We start from the raw sequence: 22,493 nt of genomic DNA, 5'->3' as shown, positions 1-22,493 counted from the left end.
TAATCAAAGAAGAAACACCCAAGTCGCACAAGTTGTGTGCTTTCAGATGCTTGAATTCGAGACCTCAGCGGTCGAGGTCTCAAATTCAATTCAAATATTTTACTAAGAAATTTCTTCTTTCTCAAAAACTACATTACTTCAGAGGAAGCTGTTTCTCACACTGTTTTATATTATCAACAGCTCTCCATTGCTCGTTATTTTGAGTAAACTAACAGTATTTAGTGCCTTTAAGTAGAGGGCTTTTCTTAGCATGTGTTTAAATATCTTACTGTGTTTGGGTATAGAAAAGCGGGTCGAGCTAGGCGAGGAACAATTGCCAAGAACATTTTCTTGAATGACTCGAATTTGCATCTCAAAAATGCTTGCATTTATTGTAGCACGATTGTTGTCCCATGCACGTTCCAGTGTCTTCCAATCCTCTGCAGCACTACAAAAAGACAACATAGAAAAGTAAAACTTAGAATGAAGTCAAACTTAGCCCTATGTTGGCATTGTCCCTTTTTTGACAATATCTTTGTTCAGGGACGCCAGCCAGTCAGTGTACTTATTACAATCATAGTTTAAAAAAATATAATGAGGAAAAATGAAAACTTACAATCTGTCCCTGTATTGGAAGTAATTTTTCCGGACCCTGATGGAGTTACCTCCGCCATCCCTCCAAGTACACGTTACTTTCAGTGCATCATGGCTAAAACATTCAAGATCCCTCGCTGGAGCAGGAAGTACTGTCAAATAAATAAAGGATAGAAGTATTTTAGTGTTTTTTAATAATAGTTGCTATAGTTTCACGATTGAGCCTTTGGCCGGAATGGCGTGTATTCCAATAAACAAATAGTATGGACATTAATTATGTTGTGCAGAGACCTATATAAATATACTCTACTGCGCAGCACAAGGAATACAAAAATGCAGAGAAAAATCAAATACATAAACAGAGCACGAATTAATAAAATGGGTGAATAAAACCAATAAAGAAAATAAATAATGATTGAATGCCATTTGACAGACAATCATCCAACCAAATGACAAAGATCTTCTTGCAATGTATGGCCGTTTGGAATCCATGACTTCTGTGTTGTATTCGGCTTCAGGCTTGGTGTTCTCTCATCTGGGGCCCTGAGGTTTTACGCAAAGCATGCACAATTGTCAAAACAAACGAGGGCCATTAGCTAGCTTGAGCGTAATCTGGAGCCAAAGCCATGGTTTCTAAAAGGACCTGGATTTGTTAAAAAGCAAAACAAACAAAACCTAGTAGTTTTAAGTTATGACTGTTCATAAAAGTACAATTTGACGTGTTTTTGGTGGTCCCAAGAAACCGCCTTGTGCATCAATGGGTTAAGACACTTTTCATGTTTGACTTACGTGCAACATACACCTCAACAAGATGATCAAAGTCATCACATTGACCAGAATCCTGCAGCACACATTGAAAGTAGATAGCGTTGCCTCGCATCGGCAGATTCTTGATGCGGATGGAGGATGTTCGACCGTCGATCAACTCCACTGAGTACTGCTCCGCTATGGGAATCGACTCTAAGCTATTGGAACAAGCTGTCCAAATGATATCGGATGCATTCTTGGTCTTAGTCTGATTCAGTGTACAGTTCATGTTCAGATCACTGCCATTGAGAATAAATGGTGTACGATTTGATGAAATGCTCCCTGCGAAATTTAAGGGGAAAAAGTAAATATAAATAAAAACCCAATATTGTTGCTGCTTTCTGAATTTTGTGTAGATGAGAAACCAGAGGACCTACAGCATCTAGTAATTGAAGCCACGCCCTGTTCTTACAGACCATTTTACGTTTTTTTCTGCTAAGCAATGACAAAGATATTCAAAATGCCTGATAACATTGTGCCACACACATTTAACAAACAACCAAAAAGCTTTGCCCAAACCATAACCATGTGACATAGCAGAAATTCTCTAGTCTGAGGAATTTAAATTTAAGCAGCAACTTAAGACTAAGCAAGTCTTTGTACCAGACAATAATCAATAAACTCGCAAATGGCTTCTTGAGCCCTGCAGACCCCTAATTGCTGTGGTTTCCGTTGCTTTTATTTCTAGGTGCCCTTTGTAAATTTCCATAAGGAGTGCCCCCTTACCAGAGGGGACACTGTTCAAGCCCCCCCCCCCCCAAGGAAAAAGTTCAAGGCCTTTGAGAGACAAGTGACAGCACAAGAATAAAAAAGTCTGATTTTTATTGAGCCCACTGGCAGGAAGATCACTAGATGCAAAGTCAATTTTTGTTTCTGTCTATATATATCCAAAATGCCCTCGGATCCAGACTTGTACATCCTCAATCGAAAAGCCATTTCTCGGAAGACATCCTGACTCTGTTGACACAAGTGCCTCTAACCATCTATCTCAGAATAAAGAAAGAAGAAAAAATAAGACTCCGAGAAGCTGGCACAATAACCTTTGGAACTCATTGGGGGGGGGGGGGGGGGGGGAAGGGGGTCTTTCTTGTTTACAACAAGAACTTTGTAGACTGCACTGAAACATGCCCTTCAGCTTAGCCTCCGAGTTTCTGTTTACATCAGAGTGAAACTTGTACCCTGTGAGGTGGGATGCCAGCGTGTTTCCTCAATTTTAATTTTACTTTAATGGTCCACAAGTAAGTTTTATGACTGCAGCATATAAGCAGCAACTCTTGAACATATCCTTTTTATATGATTGTTTATTTTCACTATTTTGAGAAAAGAGTCCCTTTAAAGTAGAATTGATTTGGAAAACTTTTCACCCCAAACATGTGAATCTGAATGAATTGTTTCTTAGATATCTGAGGGGGTGTCTGTTCGTGAATGCTGTGGTCAGAGGTTCAATTGGTACCAACTATCACCTCGCTAAACATGGATGAATTCAACTTTCTTGTGAAACTACCGTGACAGGATTTCTGCTGTTTTCTCAGCAAATGGTCACTGAAAACAGGACAGCTGAAAATTTCAAATAAAAATGACATTTAATGTGTCTTTCTTTGTAATTGTTGCCTATAAATCAGCATTACGATGAAAACCCAATTAAATGACCCTGCATGAGTCTTAAAAACATACTCAAAACATATTCAAATTTATGCCATCTAAGAGTAAGAAATGAGCAGATGCAAGAGATTCGACACCCTTGTTGTTCAATTCCAATAATCAATACACTCTCTCTGCGCTGCCTGTGCCGCCACTGCATAGCACAGGCTTGCACTGGCCTATTTACGTCAAGACACCAGAACAAGAGGCACTCTCTTACTCACAGTAAATTGTCTTATCAAAACAGGACAGCTACACAATATCAGCCCAAGCAGTTTCTCAAGTGCCTAACAATATTATCAGTCCAACATATAAAGAATTCTAAAAGATGCTGTTGCATAATAAAAGTAACAACAATTGGAGAAACCATGGGAGTGGGGTGAAGAGGTTGTTTATAGGGGAGCTAAGGGCTCTCAGTTCTCCTCTAGGTAGCCTTGGATTAATGGATTCCTAGAACCACATCAAAAGGGCAACCTTCAGGTGTGCCAAGAGAAAGTGACAGCCAGGGGGCTCTTAGGGTCTGAATAAACTCACCCCTTACATAATGAGTCCAGACAAGCAGGTATTGCAATGAAAGGTGTGACTGCAATCTTGGTATTCATTTGGAGTAAATATCGTTAAAGCCATTATACACTTTCGGTACAGAAAAAAAGAAAAAAAGTTCACAGATTTACAAATAATTAACAGGGTTTACAGAAGGTAATGGTGAAATACTTCTCTTGAAATATTATTCCATGAAATGCTTTACTTTTTGAGAAAACATGATAAAAATATCAATTCTCATCAGCGAGAATTACGGATTTATTGTAAACACATGTCATGACACGGCGAAACGTGTGGTGGGTTTTCCCGTTATTTTCTCCCGACTCCGATGACTGATTGAGCCTAAATTTTCACAGGTTTGTTATTTTATATATAAGTTGTGATACACGAAGTGTGGGACTTGGACAATACTGTTTACCGAAAGTGTATAATGGCTTAAAGAAAAGGGCCATAAATTTCTTATCTGAACAAATTTGTATCTTATAAAGTAAAATCTTTCAGAAAAGGTGAACAAAGTAACAGTTGGTCAATGACACTCAGAATAAATACCACAAAGGGAGAATAAACACAACTTGGTGTAGTAAATAAAAACCTGGGAAGTGGTAAGCACTGGAATGCACTGGAATGCTCTTGAAGTTGATGTTGCAGGCTCAAATCATTGCATGTGGATTATTTGAAGTAGTAAGTTATTGTTTTTAGATTCATATGTGTATAGTGTCTTGAAATTGATTTCTTGATTTGTCGCGTAAAGTATCAATGGGTCGGTATTTTGTGAAGTTTTGAGTTACAAGTTCCTAGTCAATGTAAGTGTTCTACATTTTTAATCATTGTATCTGATATTTACAGTCACTTGTACTATAATTTGGAGAATTGTAATGCACATCGTGATCCAAAATACACAATAATGCTGAGCTATTATTACTATTATTATTGTTGTACGTCAAGCAAGTTTCATTACTTTACACTTTGCCAAGTATTATGACATCAAATCCATATATTTGTCTTCCATCAACTCATTTTAATCCCAGCCTCAAGGGGTCAATCACTCATCTCAAGCTAACACTTCAAGACCTTCTTATTTCATCTCTACAGATGGTCAAGTTACAGCAACGCCTAACATAATCTCAGCAACCCATGAAAACAAAACAAGAAAAACCTGCCTTGTATATCAGTAGCGACCCGCAACTCTATAAGGGTTCACTGCTTGGACTGATTTAGAGCATCATATCTACCCTCCAGCATGGGTATTCACTTTCATTCCAGGAAATCTGTGACCGTTTCTATGGCTGCCATGTCCCCTGTAGGATAATGAGGGGGCCGGGTGCCCCTGTCATTGGGGACGTACTTATCAACCAGCCCAGAGTACTTACTTGCAGGTGATATTTTTTTGTTCACTCACAACCCACTCTGCCTGCATATTCAGCGAAAAAAGGGCATTTTTTTTCCAGCTGGGGCTGCTTTTCTTGGTCAGTGGAGAGCGATAATCCCTTGAATGGTTAAATAAGTTCACAGTACTATATTAGGTTTTATTAATCATCCCGCAAGTAGAAAGAGGCTAGTAGGGCAGACAAGGTGTAGGTTTGAAGGCAGTGAACAAAAATGTGGATATAAATTTGTGGATGTAAAACAAGGTTAAGTGATCAGTTCAGTTAGATCTTGAAAAAGGAGATGAGATTTCTAATCTTTCCTTCCCAATACGAGACAAGCCAGGATGAAGGTAAACCACAATTTTATTCAAAAGGTTTTGGATACTTTTTGTAATGCAAAACACAATTTTCCCAGTTTACATTATTAAACTTACTCAGTTTGACGGTAATGATGGTAGAATGCTTTCCTTAAAATATTACTTGCCAAGGTGCTGTAGATTTTGTGAAATGAGTGAAACAATGTCATGAAAATACGTTTTAAATGCTAAAATAATTGTTGGCGTCTCCTGAGACAATTTTTTTTCATGACTTGTTTTTACGCATTTCTCAAAAATTACAGCACCTCAGCAACTAATATTTTTAGGGCAGCTTTCTACCATCATTATCTTCAAACTGCTTGAGTTTTATGTAAATCTATGGACATAGAGTTGTGTGTCCCACAAAAAAGTACCCAGACCCTTTAAACCAAAGGTAAACCATTTCCTGAAAAGTCTAACTTGAAAATGGGCCAGCAAAGATCTTTGATGGCACTTGAACTATTTTTCCTGTTAATGACACGACAGACTGCGCTCATTACTTTCACATGATGACAGAGAAATATCTTGATTGAAAGAGAGTGCCCTGGCTTTTGACTGTGATTTCCACTTCAGCTCTTAAACTCTGGCTCTGCCTTTGTACTCTAATTACTGATCAACCTGACTAAATTTCTGACATTCTGACTTTGCATGCTTAAACTTTAAAGGCACTGGACACTATTGGTAACTACTCAAAATAATTGTTAGCATAAAAACTTACTTGGTAACGAGCAATAGAGAGCTGTTGAAAGCATAACACATTGTGAAAACACCTCCCTCTGAAGTAACGTAGTTTTTGAGAAAGAAGTAATTTCTCACTAAAATATTTGAATTGATTTCGCAGAAACTGAAAGCACACAACTTCGTGCGACAATGGTGTTTTTTCTTCCATTATTCTCCCGCAACTTCGATGACCAATTGAGTTTAAATTTTCACAGGTTTGTTATTTTGTGCATATGTTGAGATATCCAAAGTGAGAAGACGGGTCTTTGACAATACTACCAAAGGTGTCCAGTGTCTTTAAATCCCACAGCTTCAGAAAATGCTGAGGAGGGGCAAATTCACCATTGTTCTATTTGGAATTTTGAGTTAGGAATTCCCAGCACTCCATTTTACCATAAACATTCCACACAATGAACCTTCAGGGGTTGAGTGTCATTGCTGACAGAAAGGTCTGAAACTAGGAATGAAGCGTTAAGAATGATGTTGAAATAATAGCCTTTGGTAACCCCTCAGGTGATTGACTCTTAAATTGATCTTGTGATAAATGTCTTGGTATTGAAGTTTAGATCATTGGTTTCAGACCATGTAGGCCTTACCTGTGATATCATATGTTTACAAAATAGGACACAGAGCATGGACTTCATGCAGGAACGATTTGTACACATCTCAATGGAAAAAAACCTGTTAAAATGTTTTATTTTTATGGAGATTCAAAAAATGCTGAGGAGGCGCAAATTCACCATTGTTCTATTTGGAATTTTGAGTTAGGAATTCCCAGCACTCCATTTTACCATAAACATTCCACACAATGAACCTTCAGGGGTTGAGTGTCATTGCTGACAGAAAGGTCTGAAACTAGGAATGAAGCGTTAAGAATGATGTTGAAATAATAGCCTTTGGTAACCCCTGGAGTTATAGATTTAAAGGAGCTTTTACAAACAGTAAGTATCCTCAGCACTTCAACATGTAGATCTAAAGAGCATGATGACCTCAAGAGCATGATTTCTTTGTATCTGAAGAAACGTAAAGCTACTTTTTACGGTCCACCATGCAGATAGAAACAAATCTGAAATTTCTTACTCCAAAATCTGTGAAAAATAACAAATTTGTCAATTAACTTTCAGTGAAATCTTTTTTTGATTGGTCAAATAGCGTATAGAAAAAGCCTGTACAAAACGAAAACTGTTCTGCGGTGTTTATCTTGAAATGTGACAATTCTGATTTGATAAAAACATGCACTGGTTGTTTGTATTGCATGTTTTGTTTTACCAAGTACTGTTCAAGTACCATTAAACCAAACCAAGGTCAAAGAAGCTGAGGTTAGTGAAGGTCCCAAACACTTCACTTGAAGAGTTTTATGCAACCGCTGTGCAATAACCTATCGGTAATGATTACCGCCTCAGGCCTACTAACCGCATTATCATAATCATTCAGGAGGAAATATGTCATTGGGATTCTATATTCAAAGACGTAGGTTGGTAGTTAGGCCTAGGTCGTATATTGAAATTTACTTCATGGATAAGTTTTCACCTTAACTTGTAATGCAATTGCAGATTACTCTGAGAGTTTTATCCTTTCTTCCTATCCTAATCTTATTTCTTTTGTACTACTGTACTAACAACATTATCATAATCATTCTGGGTGAAATATGTCATACATTCAAATACATTGTTTGGTAGTTGAGCCTATGGAATATGACACGGACCAGCTTTCACTTAAAATGCAATTGCAAAAGACTCTGAGAATTTTGTCCATTCCAATCTGATCTTATTTCTTTTGTCCTGTGTGAGGTTCTCCCTTAACAGTGGTCCACTTTAAAGCCAGATGGTAGTAAGAGCACAGGAGACCCAGTCGACAGGCATCCCTATTTTATTATATTATTGACTACTGAAAGAGCTGGTGGACCAGTAAACAGACAAGCTAACTGGTCCTGCTTGGTAGTCACTGAAAAAGGTACGAACAAACACTGAAAACCATACAAAACTGCGTCTTTTGATCAGGTGATTGATTCTTAAATTGATCTCGTGATAAATGTCTTGGTATTGAAGTTTAGATCATTGGTTTCAGACCATGTAGGCCTTACCTGTGATATCAAATGTTTACAAAATAGGACACAGAGCATGGACTTCATGCAGGAACGATTTGTACACATCTCAATGGAAAAAAAAAACCTGTTAAAATGTTTTATTTTTATGGAGATAGGAAAAAGTAGCATGTCTGTAGACTTGTTTGACTGCTGTTACTTTATGTTTGTGTAAATTATGACACAAAGTGTAAAGTTTCCCTTGTGACCAGCAGTGCAGTTCTCACCTGTCATTGCTAGAAAGACCCTGGAATGTACAAGGTCATCTTTTCTGTAAATAAGGTCATACATGGTCTATAAATTGCACAAATAATACACGCCCATGTCTGATACATTGTCCTTATAAATGTTGTGTATTTTTTTGTTTAGTAAAGGCCAGGGCACCCTATATTTCCATGGGAACGTTTCAAGGGGCGACCTGGCAATGACCTGCTGTCGATTTCACCAAACTCTTCCTAAGTTCCTAACTTAGGATTAATCTTAAGACTTTAGGATGAGTTAATTTCCGTATCCGAAGACATAGGACACATTAAACCCATCCTATGTTGGGATGGGTTACTCGTCCTAACTCGAGATAGGATTAATCCTAGCGCTTCATATGGGCATTAAGGCAACTGTCTCTGTTACCTCCATCAAGTGTTAAAGACACCGGACACAATTGGTAATTGTCAAAGACCAGTCTTCTCACTTGGAGTATCTCAACATAATTATGCACAAAATAATAAACCTGTGAAAATTTGATATTAATGGTCATGGAAATTGCGAGATAATAATGGAAGAAAAAACACCCTTGACACACAAATCAACAATGTAAAATTTAAAATTCTAACACGGGTATGCAAATTATTCAAAGACACAAGTTTCCAAATAAAACCCTAGGCCATATATTGAATTAATTCTTAATTGGATTGTCATTAGTTTCCCTCTTAAGCCTGTAGTATGCTGGGAAGGGAACAACGTGAGCTGCATATTTATATTGCTATTTAGCAAGCTAACCTCTGGGCCCAGTTTCATGGCTCTGCTTACTGCCAAATTCAGGGCCTACGATCACCATTCTCTGCTTACTACAACAAGCGCCAAATTTCTGTGCTAGAATGCCTATTACTGTGGAGTACACATGCGCACAAGCCAAAATTCCCTGCTAACCCGTGAATTACGCTTGATGTAAGCACCGAACTCTCAACTTCAACAAGCGCCAATTCTTTGCTGACGGTAGGCAGAGCCATAAAATTGGGATAAACTGTGGTTAAAAACACAAGAAAGTACTGTTCAATGGTAATATTATCCTCATTCAGGATGTGAAGAACCTGACTTTCTCAAATTATTTAAACCTCATATTTTTCTAAAACAATTATTCTTTATCTCATGGTTATGTCATCTGTTCTACAATGTTCCTCCATTGAAGACCAGATCCTACCCAAGTAGAATTGCAAATATTGTTGGTCCTGTGTGATCATTTTTCTTTCATTACAGTCCTTTTTCATGAACAAACAAATTCATGGCCATGTGGATTTTTTGGCTAATAGCCCACTAATAATTTTAATAATGGTTGTTTCATTTTGTGACATTTAATATTATTATTCAATCCAGCAATTTTTCCTAAGGGGAAGTTGGTACTGAATAAAAACAAAAATTCCCAATCATTTTCTCATACCTAACCTTCCTGATTATTTTCTCGTACATGAAATATGTTTATCTAGGCAAACAAAATGATAATCAACAGCAAAAATGAAAAAGGGCGACTGTGGTGTACATTTCATGACGCCAAACACACATGAGAACACATCACTGATCCATGCTGTGAGAAACCATGATGGGAAAGTCCTTTCAAGGATACTCTCAATTGTTTTTGAAACAACATTCTGGAAGTTTGATACCATGTACATGAAGTACTGGAATAACATGGTTTGATATGGCCTATAGTGGTCAAACACACCAGACTCAAGCTCCGGTGTTTGTGATCAGCAGAATTTTTTTCTTGAACAAATAAAATCTTATTTTAGACAGAACTTATTTTAGCACCTATAACGTATTAACCAGTATTGGTATTGTCAGGAACCCAACATTATCTCACTACCATATCAGACGTACAAACAATTGTGCATATTAGGCTCCCCTAATGTGTATTTTGTGGTTGTCCCTTGTCCCTGGTATAAACATAACTTTTTATAGGTATGTTTAATTTTGTTAAAAGCATCATCTGGTAAAATAGTTAAGAAATTATTTTCTTTAAAAATAAACTCTTCGGCCAAAAATTGTGCCATGCACCTTTAAAGACAAATCTATCAAAGGCAATCATCTAGGAAGACTTGTTAATTTGAATTAGTTAGCTTGAGTACCATTTGACAGTCTCCTGCAATCTAGGAAATGTCATCACAAATCAATGTTGCTTATTTTAAATGCGGCAACAAAAATAACCTAGACATGAATATATTTGCCAATTCCTGACCCAAAAAATAAATGTGCAGATGGGAATAGAATTGACTCTTCCATAAACCAATAATGCATCATCCCTTTAAGATTTCTTACTCATTATCATATCAGGTCAGATTCCTGTACTCCACACAGCAAACAGCAGTCCAGAACAAAGGTTCATAATGAGCTAGTCTTGGTACCAGACTCTTGGTACCAGACTCTTTGGCAGTTCCCCAGTCCCACACGACTTTCTAGTACAGATGGGGAGGTGGATTAGTGTGAAAATCTCCGACAGCGTCTTGTGCTAAGACTAATAATGAGCCATGGATTGCAATGGTGAAGCAAGTCTAGCATGATTCCTGAAGAGGAGATGACTCACTGTACATGCTGTCTCCTCAAACCATGGAGCTATGCTTAAAGGCACTCAACACTATTGGTAATTGTCAAAGACCAGACTCGGTGTATCTCAACATATGCATAAAATAACAAACCTGTGAAAATTTGAACTCAATTGATCGTTGAAGTTGCAAGATAATAATGGAGAAAAAAAACACCCTTGTCACACGAAGTTCTTTGCTTTCAGATGCTTGATTTCAGGACCTCAAAAACTAACTCTGGGGTCTTGAAATCAAATTCAAATATTTTAGTGGAAAATTACTTCTTTCTCAAATGTTACTTCAGAGGGAGCCATTTCTCACAATGTTTTATACTATCAACATCTCTCCATTGATTGCTAAAAGTAAGTTTTTAAGCTTACAATTATTTGAGCAATTACCAATGGTGCCTAGTGCCTTTAAACCATGAACTAGCTCTATCCTCAAACCATGCTCAAACTGAGTATGCACTCTCATGCCCTGCATTTATCATGCTTCAAAGGTTATGAAGCCAGAGTAATTTTAACACGAGTGCGTTGCTCAAGTCATGGTTGCTAAAGCCATCCAACATTGATTTTTTTTCATGTGAAATTAATTCTACTAAATAACTGTATCATTGAACTGAACTAACTCATTTGATTAATTTGTTTGGGTTTTTGGTAGAAATATTTAACAACTAAAGGACTTATCTTTGCTGGGTTTTTTTTTTTTCAAAGAGTAAATTAATTGTCAAGGGCTATTTAATAGTAGTTTTTAGTTACCCATACCATCATTTGTGACCATATTTCTCTTGAGGATTGGTACTGCCGCTGGTATAAACTTCAGTATCTTTGTTTTTTTTATACTAAAACTAATCTTTTCAAATATTTTGTTTTAAATCGTTTACCAATTCTGCACTTTTCTTTCAAATAAAAGAAACAGTTCAAACTACTTGGTTCTTTGAACAGCTTTAAAAAGCTTGGCGTTTTGACAAATTGGGAACCAGAAATTTGAAGCTTATAAAAAAATATTGAGAACACTTTAATTCAATGTCGAAGCCTTGCACAGGGGGTACGGAACTGGTAACAATAACATTCAGGTCACCACACAGAAAACCCGATCTGTTTTCAGCACTCTTCACCAATAACTTATTCATGAGTTGAAATCGAAAGTAATAAAGGAAACATGGGAAGTCCTTTGCAGACAGGGGAAAAAAGGGATGATTACCAAAATCTAAGTGAGACAAATTGACTTTGAGAGGGCTCAAAGGTCAGATCCAAATCTGATGTTGGAATAACTCGACAAATTGTTATTCCTTTCAGCACTCTACGAATGAGTCAGCCCAAGATAGAAACCAAGATATTGTGCTTTCTGCATAAAGACGTTCGGTTCATTCTGATCCAGCTGTTGCTAAGTGTTCTTTTTGCGTTTCCGGATTTTGTTTGCCTTTAAGATGACAAAACAAGTTAAATACACCAAAGGGGAAACTGGCTGGGCACATTTGGATTCAGTTTCTGGTAATTCAGTTATTGGTGCCGAAAAAGAGAAATTCACAGACATGCAAAAATTTAAAGACAAAATAAAAAAATAAAAAAATTATATATATATAATGGCGGTTTAATGGCTTCTGACAGGCACCCCCGAACAAAGATATTGACAAAATTGGGAGACCACCAACATAGGGCTAGATAGCTCAGTTGGTAGAGCGCCGGCACGTTAAACCGGAGGTCGTTGGTTCAAATCCCGCTCTAGTCAATTTTCTTTGTTCAATCCAAAATCATTTAAAAAAAATGTTCCCAGTCAGTTTCCCTTGTGGTTTATTACTTGATATTATATATATATATATAATAATAAAATTAAAATAAATAAAATTTTCCATGCAAATAAAAAGAAAAAATTTAAATACTTTTTTGTAACATAAATTTAGGTTCCCGACAATACATCAAGTCATTAAATCTTTGAACAATTGCTGTAACCCTCATTTAAAGATTGTATATATGAAATTATGATAGCTTTCTTGACTAGAGAAAAACAGGTATCCAATGTTTCAATGTAGTTTTTAGTGTCAACTTGGCAACAAATCTTGCATTGCATCTCGATAAATTTTATAAAGTTTTGACATAAACTCGTTTAATATAAAAGCGTTTACCGGTAATCAAAATATAGTTAGTATAATGTGGGGGCACTACATGCCTCCCTTTGGTTGAAGTGACAACTCAAATGAGGGGAGTGTATATGAACCCCAAACAGCTTGAAGGATTCAACCTTTTTTTAGCCTAGTGGGGGAAATGAGGGATAAAATGCTATCATTATGCAATGAGAAAATAGAATAAGCTGTTGCAAACTGCTTACCAACCAAAAGGACCTATGGTATAAATGCAAAACAACAGTTAATGGTCTGACGTTTCAACCTTAGTCTTTCTCGAAGGCTAAATTGAGAAAGACTCTGATAGAGTCCAAACATCAAGTTGTTAACTATTTACTGCATGATGTTCACAAAACTTACATGATGTCTCTTGATTTGCAACCACCATCAATCCTGGGACCAGAGTGGTGATCACTCCGATCAGCAATAAAATAGTACCAGTTGCCATGGCTAGACGCAATGCAAATTAGATCTCACCAAAGGCCTGATGAAAACTTCTGCATCAAGGACTCAAAATAATCTGCAGAGAGAAGAACGAAAATTGAAATTGGAGATTAAGTTCTAATCACTCTTATAAACCTTTTCAAACCACTTTATTTTTTAACATTATTTATTTCCTAAAAAACTTTTAAAAATGGAGAAGATAAAAAGATTTATAAAATTACATCAAATATACAGTATAAGGGACATCAACACAAGATAAAGAACCAGGACAACCCTGACACTCTTGGACGACCCCCAGACATATTGAAAAAGTATGAAACAAAAGGATTGTCAAAACGATCTGAGTAGCAGACCGAGAGTATCAAGGTCATCACATTCAAGAAACTGATTACGAAACAAAACTGTTTTGACACTATAACAAATACCAAATATTTTATGTTACACAGTTCCCTATTACATTATACCACACAAAATATGTAGTCACTCACTCACTAGAACATATTATCTGCTGTAAACGCATTTTAGTACCAATTAACCTACATCATTCCTCTGCCTAAGGAAGGAACAGGCTGTTAATTTTTACTACCACAAAACAGGAAAGGTTAAACAACTTGGATACTTTCCAAAAGTGTTGGTGCCTATTTCAGTGAAAGAAACTACACATGACTAACCTTTAATGATCGCTAATTATTGTGATATTATATGTAGACCTATAACTTAGTTGACAAGCTACTCATTCATACATATATATCTAGGAGCATATTTCTCATACATCTCCTCCTCCATATAACCTCTTCCTGATGTTGTATCCTTGAGGCAAATCTTTGACATCAATCATTCCAAGACAATTTATCTCAAAATTCCTATCTCTCTCCAAGAATTCTGATCCCTGTATTCATGTATATTATCTAAATGTACAAAACATGTGTGCACGTCATACTCGGTTATTAAAGTGAATATCCACTTCCCTGAGAAAAAAAATTCAAACCCCATGGATGGAGGACCAATCTGAAAGCAATCAATGCCTTTAATAGTCGTACAATAAAATGCATTCCAACCACGGCATCTTTACATGGCAAAACACTTTTATGTAAAATCTCTTCCAAGAACAAGGGATTTAGAGTAACAAAGAGCGCCCTCGGATAGTTAAACTCTGACACATTGGACAATACACGATAGAGAGGTGCTTAAAAGGTTCACTTGTCAATACAATCAGGATCAATCTTCTTATCCCCCGTTTGTTCGCAAACACCACATAAATACCACACATAAACACCACGCATTCACACCACCCCTTGGGCACTAAAGCCGATCTAGGATTTTGAGGTTTGGTAGCTAGGTATACACCTCCATGGTATACATAGATATATATATAAAAAATGCCTATTAGCCGGACATGTTCTTCAATACAGCAAGTAGATATTCGCATTTGTTGGTGAAAACATACAAACCACACCAGAGTCAAGATCCACAGTGATCAAGAAAAGAGTTGATAGACAACTAAACGTTAATAAGCTTGTCTGATTAACTTCAAGGGTTCATCAATAGACATGTGCAGTAGTACCTGAAGGTATAGCCATTGACTGCATCCAGAAAAAGCAACAATGATCCACAGTGATCAAGAACAGAGTTAAGAGTTAATTGACAATTAAACAGTTATTAGCTTGTTTGATAAACTTCAACTGAAAGGGAATTTCTTCATAGACACGTGCAGTGGTACTTCAAGGTATATTCATTCTTGATATATTAAGAGTGAAAGTTTCACTCTCTCGTCCGAGTGGTGTCAGCTTCGCTATTTTGAGGGTGAATATCAATCTGTGTCACTCTTTCTGAGTGAAACTGAGGCAAACTTCACTCCTAAATCAAGTTGAAAGTGCCCATCATTCACACTTAAAAGAATTGTCCGCCATTTGGCTCTTTGCAAGAGAGGTATGACAAAACGAGTGGTTTTCCCTCTTTTACCTTACGAGAGTAAGACTGCATCCAAACCACGCCAACTATGGTTATACAGCTGTGGCTATTGGCTACATATGACAACTGAGAGTAAGACTGCATCCAAACCACGCCAACTATGGTTATACAGCTGTGGCTATTGGCTACATATCACAACTGAGAGTAAGACTGCATCCAAACCACGCCAACTATGGTTATACAGCTGTGGCTATTGGCTACATATCACAACTGAGAGTAAGACTGCATCCAAACCACGCCAACTATGGTTATACAGCTGTGGCTATTGGCTACATATCACAACTGAAGGTTTTTCAGTGAAACAGCCATAGCCACTGCATATGCTTTTCATTCTGACATGACCTAGTTGGATGGTTACACCCATATCTTTCCACACCCCTATGTTTCCACATCCAAAGCCAATTTTCCTTACCCTAACCTTTAACCCTATCCATAACCTTAACCCTAACCCCAACTCTAACCCTGGTATCTCGGGTGGATTTCACAAAGAGTAAGAACTAGAGTTCAGTCCTAACTTAGGACTAGTCCTGGGAGATATTAAAAACATATGGCTATTCCTAAGTTAGGATAAGTTAGGACGAGAGTTAGGACGAGTAACTCGTCCTGAGTCGAGATAAGACTAGTCTTAACTCTTTGTGAAATCCTCCGCAGGTTTTGTTTGGAACAGAGGGTTTTTAGAACTTCAGTGATGTCAGAATGTAGAGTAGTCACCAGTTGGACATAATGCTTGCCATTTGAATCAAATGAGCAGGAGAAACGTTCTTCTCTTCCCATTGATGCTTAGTCAACATAATCAGTATGACTAGGTAAAAAAAAGTTTAGTTATTATTATCAAGAAAAAAACAAGAAAAACCTTAACACTCCGAGTCAATGTATACATTTAAACACAGAAGACAAACTTTTCAAACAATCACAAAGTTGTGGCACTTTGTTTTTCAATAAGGTAGGGACCATTTCAGGAAAACTCCTGCAAGTTTTGAAGCTTTTCAAACTCAAATTGGATACTTACCGGCTACGGCCCAAAGAGTCTAGAAACTTGTTCAGTGGCTCCGCTTGTGCATAATAAATTCCAAACAAAAAAAGACACCTTAAAAAGTTTCCTGACTGTAAAATATTCCCACGGCACAAATTAATCGCTAGACTTAACAGCCACGCCCCAAACCTCACAACATCATTCCATTGGCTAAACTGGGAAGCCCAGGTATAAATATGTAAATATTTTAATTGAAGTTTACCTTTTGCTCAAAGTACTTGGAATCAAACTGGAAAAACCTTATTAGCAGTTCCCTGAAACCCAGGGAACTGCTAATAAGCATCATTATTCATTCACTCTGGCAAGCTGTAAATTATTAAAGACTTTAATAGAGCCAAGTTCCAGGGGGCAGATTAGATGAAAGTTCACACTTGAACCAGGGTCCTGCCCTGCCTCCTAGGCAGGTAATTCATCTACAGAGAATCCATAAATTTAGGCACTCTGACTGCAACACAACAAAACCCCTGTCTGACTCATTATTATAAACATGTGTGCTCTGCTCTGGTTCAAGTATGCATGGATGATACATGCCTAAATATTTACTCTAACTACTGCCAGTCACTGGGTATATTTGCCAAGAAAATTATCCTCATTGTCTGAAATACGTTTTCCTCTATATTAAAAAGAAATAAATACCCCCAAATAAACAACAAATTCCACATTTAGATTGTTATTACTATTAGTATTAGGTTGTCTTTATGTGTTGATAAAATTACTCATTGGTGAATCAGTGAAGGGGCATGAAGAAGAGTCTCAAACACTTTCTCAAGAGTCCCTGGTTTTTCTTACCAGTTCGATGATGAAAGCAAATTAACATTTATTGTACTCATTTGGCATGACAGCTATCAGGTTATTTATCCACAGATACAATCCCCCTATGTTTATATTTGACTCATTTCTGGTAGAGTCATGTCACAAAACAAACAGCCAAAGACTCTAAATTAAGTTCAAAGAATGATTGTATGATTTCCTGTGCTTCCAAGATGATTACACCTGGACACTTGGCCGTTTTTTAATTCACTCCTTAAACCATCTCAGTTCCCTGAAGAAGAATACAGCCTGTGCAACAAATATTATGCACTACTAAACTAAATCAATCAGAAGAACCATCTTTGCCCTCACAGGTAACCATTTACCCTTGGGTGGAGAGAAGCAATTATAGTTGTCTTGCTCAGGGACACAAGCGTCACGACCAGGACCTGAACCCACACTCTGCTACACAGAAACACAAGAGCTTAAGTTCGGTGATCTTACCCCCTCAGCCAAGACACCACACAAAATGTGTGCAAGATAGTCAAATTCTAGACTTGTTGACAAGTCGTTATGATGGTCTTCCGCAGTGAGATAGTCGAGTTATGGTGGTGTAATAATAAAACAGGTTTCTGCGAATGAATCCTGCTCTTGCGAGACCACTGCTCTTGCGCAAACTGCTGGTTGCCGACTTGTACTCCCCATTGGACCGTAGTCTTGAGAGCAATGGTCTCGCACGGCCAGCAGTCTCGCGAGAATACCGCGGAGAGATTTGGAATAGAGTCTGAATGCTATCATCACGACAGATGTTTAACGACTTGTCCACAAGTCTAGTCAAATATGGGCTCTCTACCCCTGCATTGTTAACAATAGAGGAAGGAAGTTAATATTACAGACACAAAGATCCCTCCGAGACGCATGTCCTGAGTAGCAGATGTCTCCAGAAGACTTTAACAGGCATCCAGGCCTAGTAACAAAATATTATGCTAACATCACCCACAAGAAAGTCTTCATGTGAAATGATCCTCCATGTGCAGTCTGAAACATCACAGTCAATCGCTGTCAAACTTAGATTTAAAGTGCTTCTTTATTAATGCAATACAACTTCATAGCCTGGAAAACATGGGGGTTAAGTGAGCTTAACCCTACCTACTTTAAAACGTAAGGCTACATTTTTTACCAGAGAGGAGATGAGAAGCATGTTTGAATTTTCCTTAAAAGAGGTAAAAGGGGATGTGGAGGATGTTGTTTTCAGTCAGCTTAATTTGTTATTTGTGTGTTAGTTGTTTTTTCTCAGAAAATTAGAGTTAATCCCCCCCCCCCGCCTCCTCTTTTCTATTGGTGTCACTATCTGATGTGTCACCCAGGAAGGCACAGTGGTCCACACCTGGCAAAGAAAATATCCCCAGCTAGCTTTTTACTCTTACAATCTGGATTACTGCAGAGGTACACAGGTAGATTACTGCATTGTTATCTTGGAAAAACTGCTGCCGTTGTTGTTGGCACAATGATAATAGTTGGCAATTAAATAAAGCTAATGGATCAAGACCTGGAGTCTGTAAAGTACAGTCTGTCCCCAGCCAGTTTGGCTCACCAGGCCCGTGTTTATATCCTTATTTCCTTGGCATTAAATGACTGAGAATATTTCTATTCCCCCTGGACAGGATGCCAGTCCACAGCGAAGCTTAATCCCCAGCTCTTCCTGGTACTCATATAGCTCCCGGGTGGAGAGAAGCAGATATGATTAAGTTCCTTGCTCAAGTGTCTCAATTGACCAGGCCTGGATTGGAACCCACCTTCTCTAAACTACAGAACCTGAGCCATAGACCCCTCGGCAACAACACCCCCGTATGCTGTTGGCAAAACTGCGCTAATAAGGCCCTTCTTTTACTCGCCGACCGGTCCCAGGTTCAAATCCCTTCAGAAAAATAGACGTTTGCAAAAATAAAATAAAAAATGAATGTGTCCTTATCACTCAAATAAACGGTGTTGAATGCAACAGGATTGTCGGAAATTGTTGGCATTCCAAATCCGTTCATTGACCTGACATTAAACTTACAATCTCAGTTGCATAGATTTAAAAGTTAGACCCTGCTGCTGACCTACAGTATGTATGCCACCCTCAAAAAAATTGGTAACAAGAAATAAATATAAGAAACTTTGTGGACACCCTAAAACAGCCAAGTGCTTTGCTCCACTATTACAAAATGTCTAAATTAAGACTCAAAGTGTACGATTCCATGCTGGAAACGCCAATTAGGAAATTAACGTCGACCGTTTGAAAATGATATCTCATTTAGGAATGTGGTCACAAGGTAGAAAAACAGTGATTTCACTTGACATTTTATAACTCTGTCAACCGGCGACTGTGGCCCAGACGGAGCTCGTTCTATTAAATGTTGAGCTAATTATAACCTAGTTCTTTCTTGGAACTTTCTTCAGCTAAAACAGGTTATTCATCAACCGCAAACTACTGCTTCTAACATAGAGTTACATATTTCTGCCAATTTAAATTTATCCATCAAATCTCACAGCTTTCATATGGAAATACTGTTTTCTTTGAACATGGGATAGAATGGATAACAGAGCCCTACCAGACAATCTTTTAAAGGCACTGGACACTTTTGGTAATTACTCAAAATAATTGCAATGCTAGCATAAAAACAAACTTGGCGACAAGCAATGGAGAGCTGTTGAGGGAATATAAAACATTGTGAGAAACAGCTCTCTCTGAAGTAACATAGTTTTTCGAGAAAGAAGTAATTTTGCATTAAATATTTGAATTTTTAGACCTCGAAAGCACACAACTTTGTGCAACTTAGACGACCAATTGAGTTCATATTTCACAGGTTTGTTATTTTGTGCATTTATTGAGATACACCAAGTGACAATTACCAATAGTATCCAGTGTCTCTAAACAAAGTTTTAGATTGATTTTGCTTCAGAAATACATAATTTTTGGGAATGAAAATATGACATGGTTTTTATACTTTTGTTTCCCATTGTCGTTGAAAGAACATTTACTTTGCGTTCTCAAATGTGAGCTGAGCTTCTCTTAACAAGCAAAATATTCAAACACGCAATATGAAAACATTTCAAAGTAGTTTGATTTCAAAGTAGTTTGAAATAAATTGATCCTTCTATATTAAACAGGAAATCCAAAATCAACCGTCTGGTCATCAATTACCTTTTTTCAAACAGGAGATTTTTCAAAGCTTAATAAGAACTAGGCTAGGAGTAATCCTGGTCGCCCAACACACACATGCAACGAAATGCTCTTCGCTAAATGAGCAACACTCAGTATTTTCCATTTATAGACGGCACAAATAAATTAATCACTTGGCAGTCTCCGCACCACTCACAAAGAAATCCCTTTCATTATTAATCAATCTTTTCCGCCGATCTTAACAGGTTCTGACAATTTCTTTGAAGTTTGGCGCAGGCACAAACGCCCACTCTGAGCTCTCACATACTCCGCCATGTTTAAGATGCAAATCCTGCCTAGGTACAGTTGAGTCTTATCGGGATCAGCACACTGGCGCAGAATTTCCCAAGAGCCAACAGCAAGCATGAACCTATTTTTTTTAAAGAGGCAGGACAGATTCAGCATGATTCTGTCTTTATCCAACCGCCTTATAAACCTATTTAGGTGGACTTTTTGAGTAAATTGTAAAAACAAAACGGAAAATAAATTTGACTATCCATGGATATGGAGGTGTACTTTAATGACGCAAGTGAAGAATTGTTGTTTCATCAAATTGATTTTTTTAAATCTTGAGTACATTTAGTACACGTCCGGTAGTTACTCAAAACAAATATTAACTTAAAAACTGACTTGGTATAACAAGCATTGGAGAGCTGTTAATAGTATAAAACATTGTGGGAAACGAATCGCTCTGAAGTAACGTGGTTTTTGAGAAAGAGGTAATTTCTCACTAAAATATTAAAAGACTTCTAGCTAGAAGTCTTTTATTGTTCACACAAATTCTTCCAACAAAGGTGTTTTTTCTTTCATCATTTTCTCGTGACTCTGATGACCAATTGAGCCCAAATTTTCACAGGCTTGTTTTTTATGCTTATGATGGGATACACCAAGTGGGAACACTGGCCTTTGACAATAACCATACGTGTACAGGGCCTTTAAAACATTGCTCTTTGATTTTCATATTTTTTCTCAAAAACTTTATGACTAATGAAGCTCAATTTTCTACAGGTATATACATACAGTATATCGTCATTCACAGTGACTAGAGATTCATGTCATACCTAAAAACTTGATCTACAAAAGGTATCAAAACATAACTAAAAACATGTTTTAAAAAGTTGTTATAGCAAATAAATAATAATAAAACAAATATAAATAAACTCTAGAAACAAATATTATTAATACAAGAATGAAAGCCGTTTAAAGGCAGTGGACACTATTAATTACTCAAAATAATTATTAGCATAAAACCTTTCTTGGTGACAAGTAATGGGGAGAGGTTGGTGGTATAAAACATTGTGAGAAATGGCTCCCTCTGAAGTGAAGTAGTTTTCGAGAAAGAAGTAATTTTCCACGAATTTGATTTCGAGACCTCAAGTTTAGAACTTGAGGTCTTGAAATCAACCATCTAAACGCACACAACTTCGTGTGACAAGGGTGTTTTCTTCTTTCATTATTATCTCGCAACTTTGATGACCGATTGAGCTCAAATTTTCACAGGTTTGCTATTTTACGCATATGTTGAGATACACCAACTGTGAAGGCTGGTCTTTACCAATTAAATGCCTTTAAATTCTTAAATGGTCGTCTGACTAACTTTCAACCATTAGGATTGCCTCTGTCCAGGAAAAAACGATGTCAATGTCATGTCTATAGTAGCAACAGTTTGTTAAAGGCACTGGACACGCTTTGTAATTACTCCAATATTAACACAAAGACTTACTTGGTAATGAGCAATATAAAACATTGTGGAAAACAACTCCCTCTGTTCTGAGAAAGAGGTAATTTTTTACTTAAATATTTGAATCTGAGAAAGCATTTTCTGTCAATATTTTCTAGCAATTTTGATGACCAACTACGCCAAAATATTGGTCTATGACCTAAAATTCACTAACTTTTAATATACCTTATTCACATCACAGTTAGACTAGACTGACCTTGACACACTGCAAATCACTACACCATTTCAATCTAGTGTTGACCTGTGGGGAGTGCCCCATCCATGTTAAAACCAACACTGATCAGAAGATGGGTGAAAGCTTTTTGATCCAGGTAGAGAACTACACATGCAGCAAAAACAATGATT

The 22,493-nt window shown here is 37.3% G+C and overlaps 1 protein-coding gene across 1 annotated transcript in view; it reads right to left on the bottom strand.

Moving 5' to 3' along the window:
• The window catches only part of LOC117297492, a 56,308-nt gene that overhangs the window by 19,564 nt on the left and 14,251 nt on the right, over positions 1–22,493 (bottom strand). The window contains exons 2-5 of the mRNA XM_033780564.1: positions 13,365–13,524; positions 1,363–1,662; positions 596–725; positions 270–427 (exon numbers count right to left, since the gene is read on the bottom strand). Coding sequence (XP_033636455.1) covers positions 270–427; positions 596–725; positions 1,363–1,662; positions 13,365–13,452 — 676 coding nt within the window. The 5' untranslated portion in view covers positions 13,453–13,524. The remainder of the gene's footprint in view (positions 1–269; positions 428–595; positions 726–1,362; positions 1,663–13,364; positions 13,525–22,493) is intronic.

The sequence above is a fragment of the Asterias rubens genome, chromosome 12 (genome assembly GCF_902459465.1).
Source record: "Asterias rubens chromosome 12, eAstRub1.3, whole genome shotgun sequence".
Classification (NCBI taxonomy): domain Eukaryota; kingdom Metazoa; phylum Echinodermata; class Asteroidea; order Forcipulatida; family Asteriidae; genus Asterias; species Asterias rubens.
Note: the sequence above shows the minus strand (reverse complement) of the source record. Positions and strands in the feature narration are given on the sequence as shown.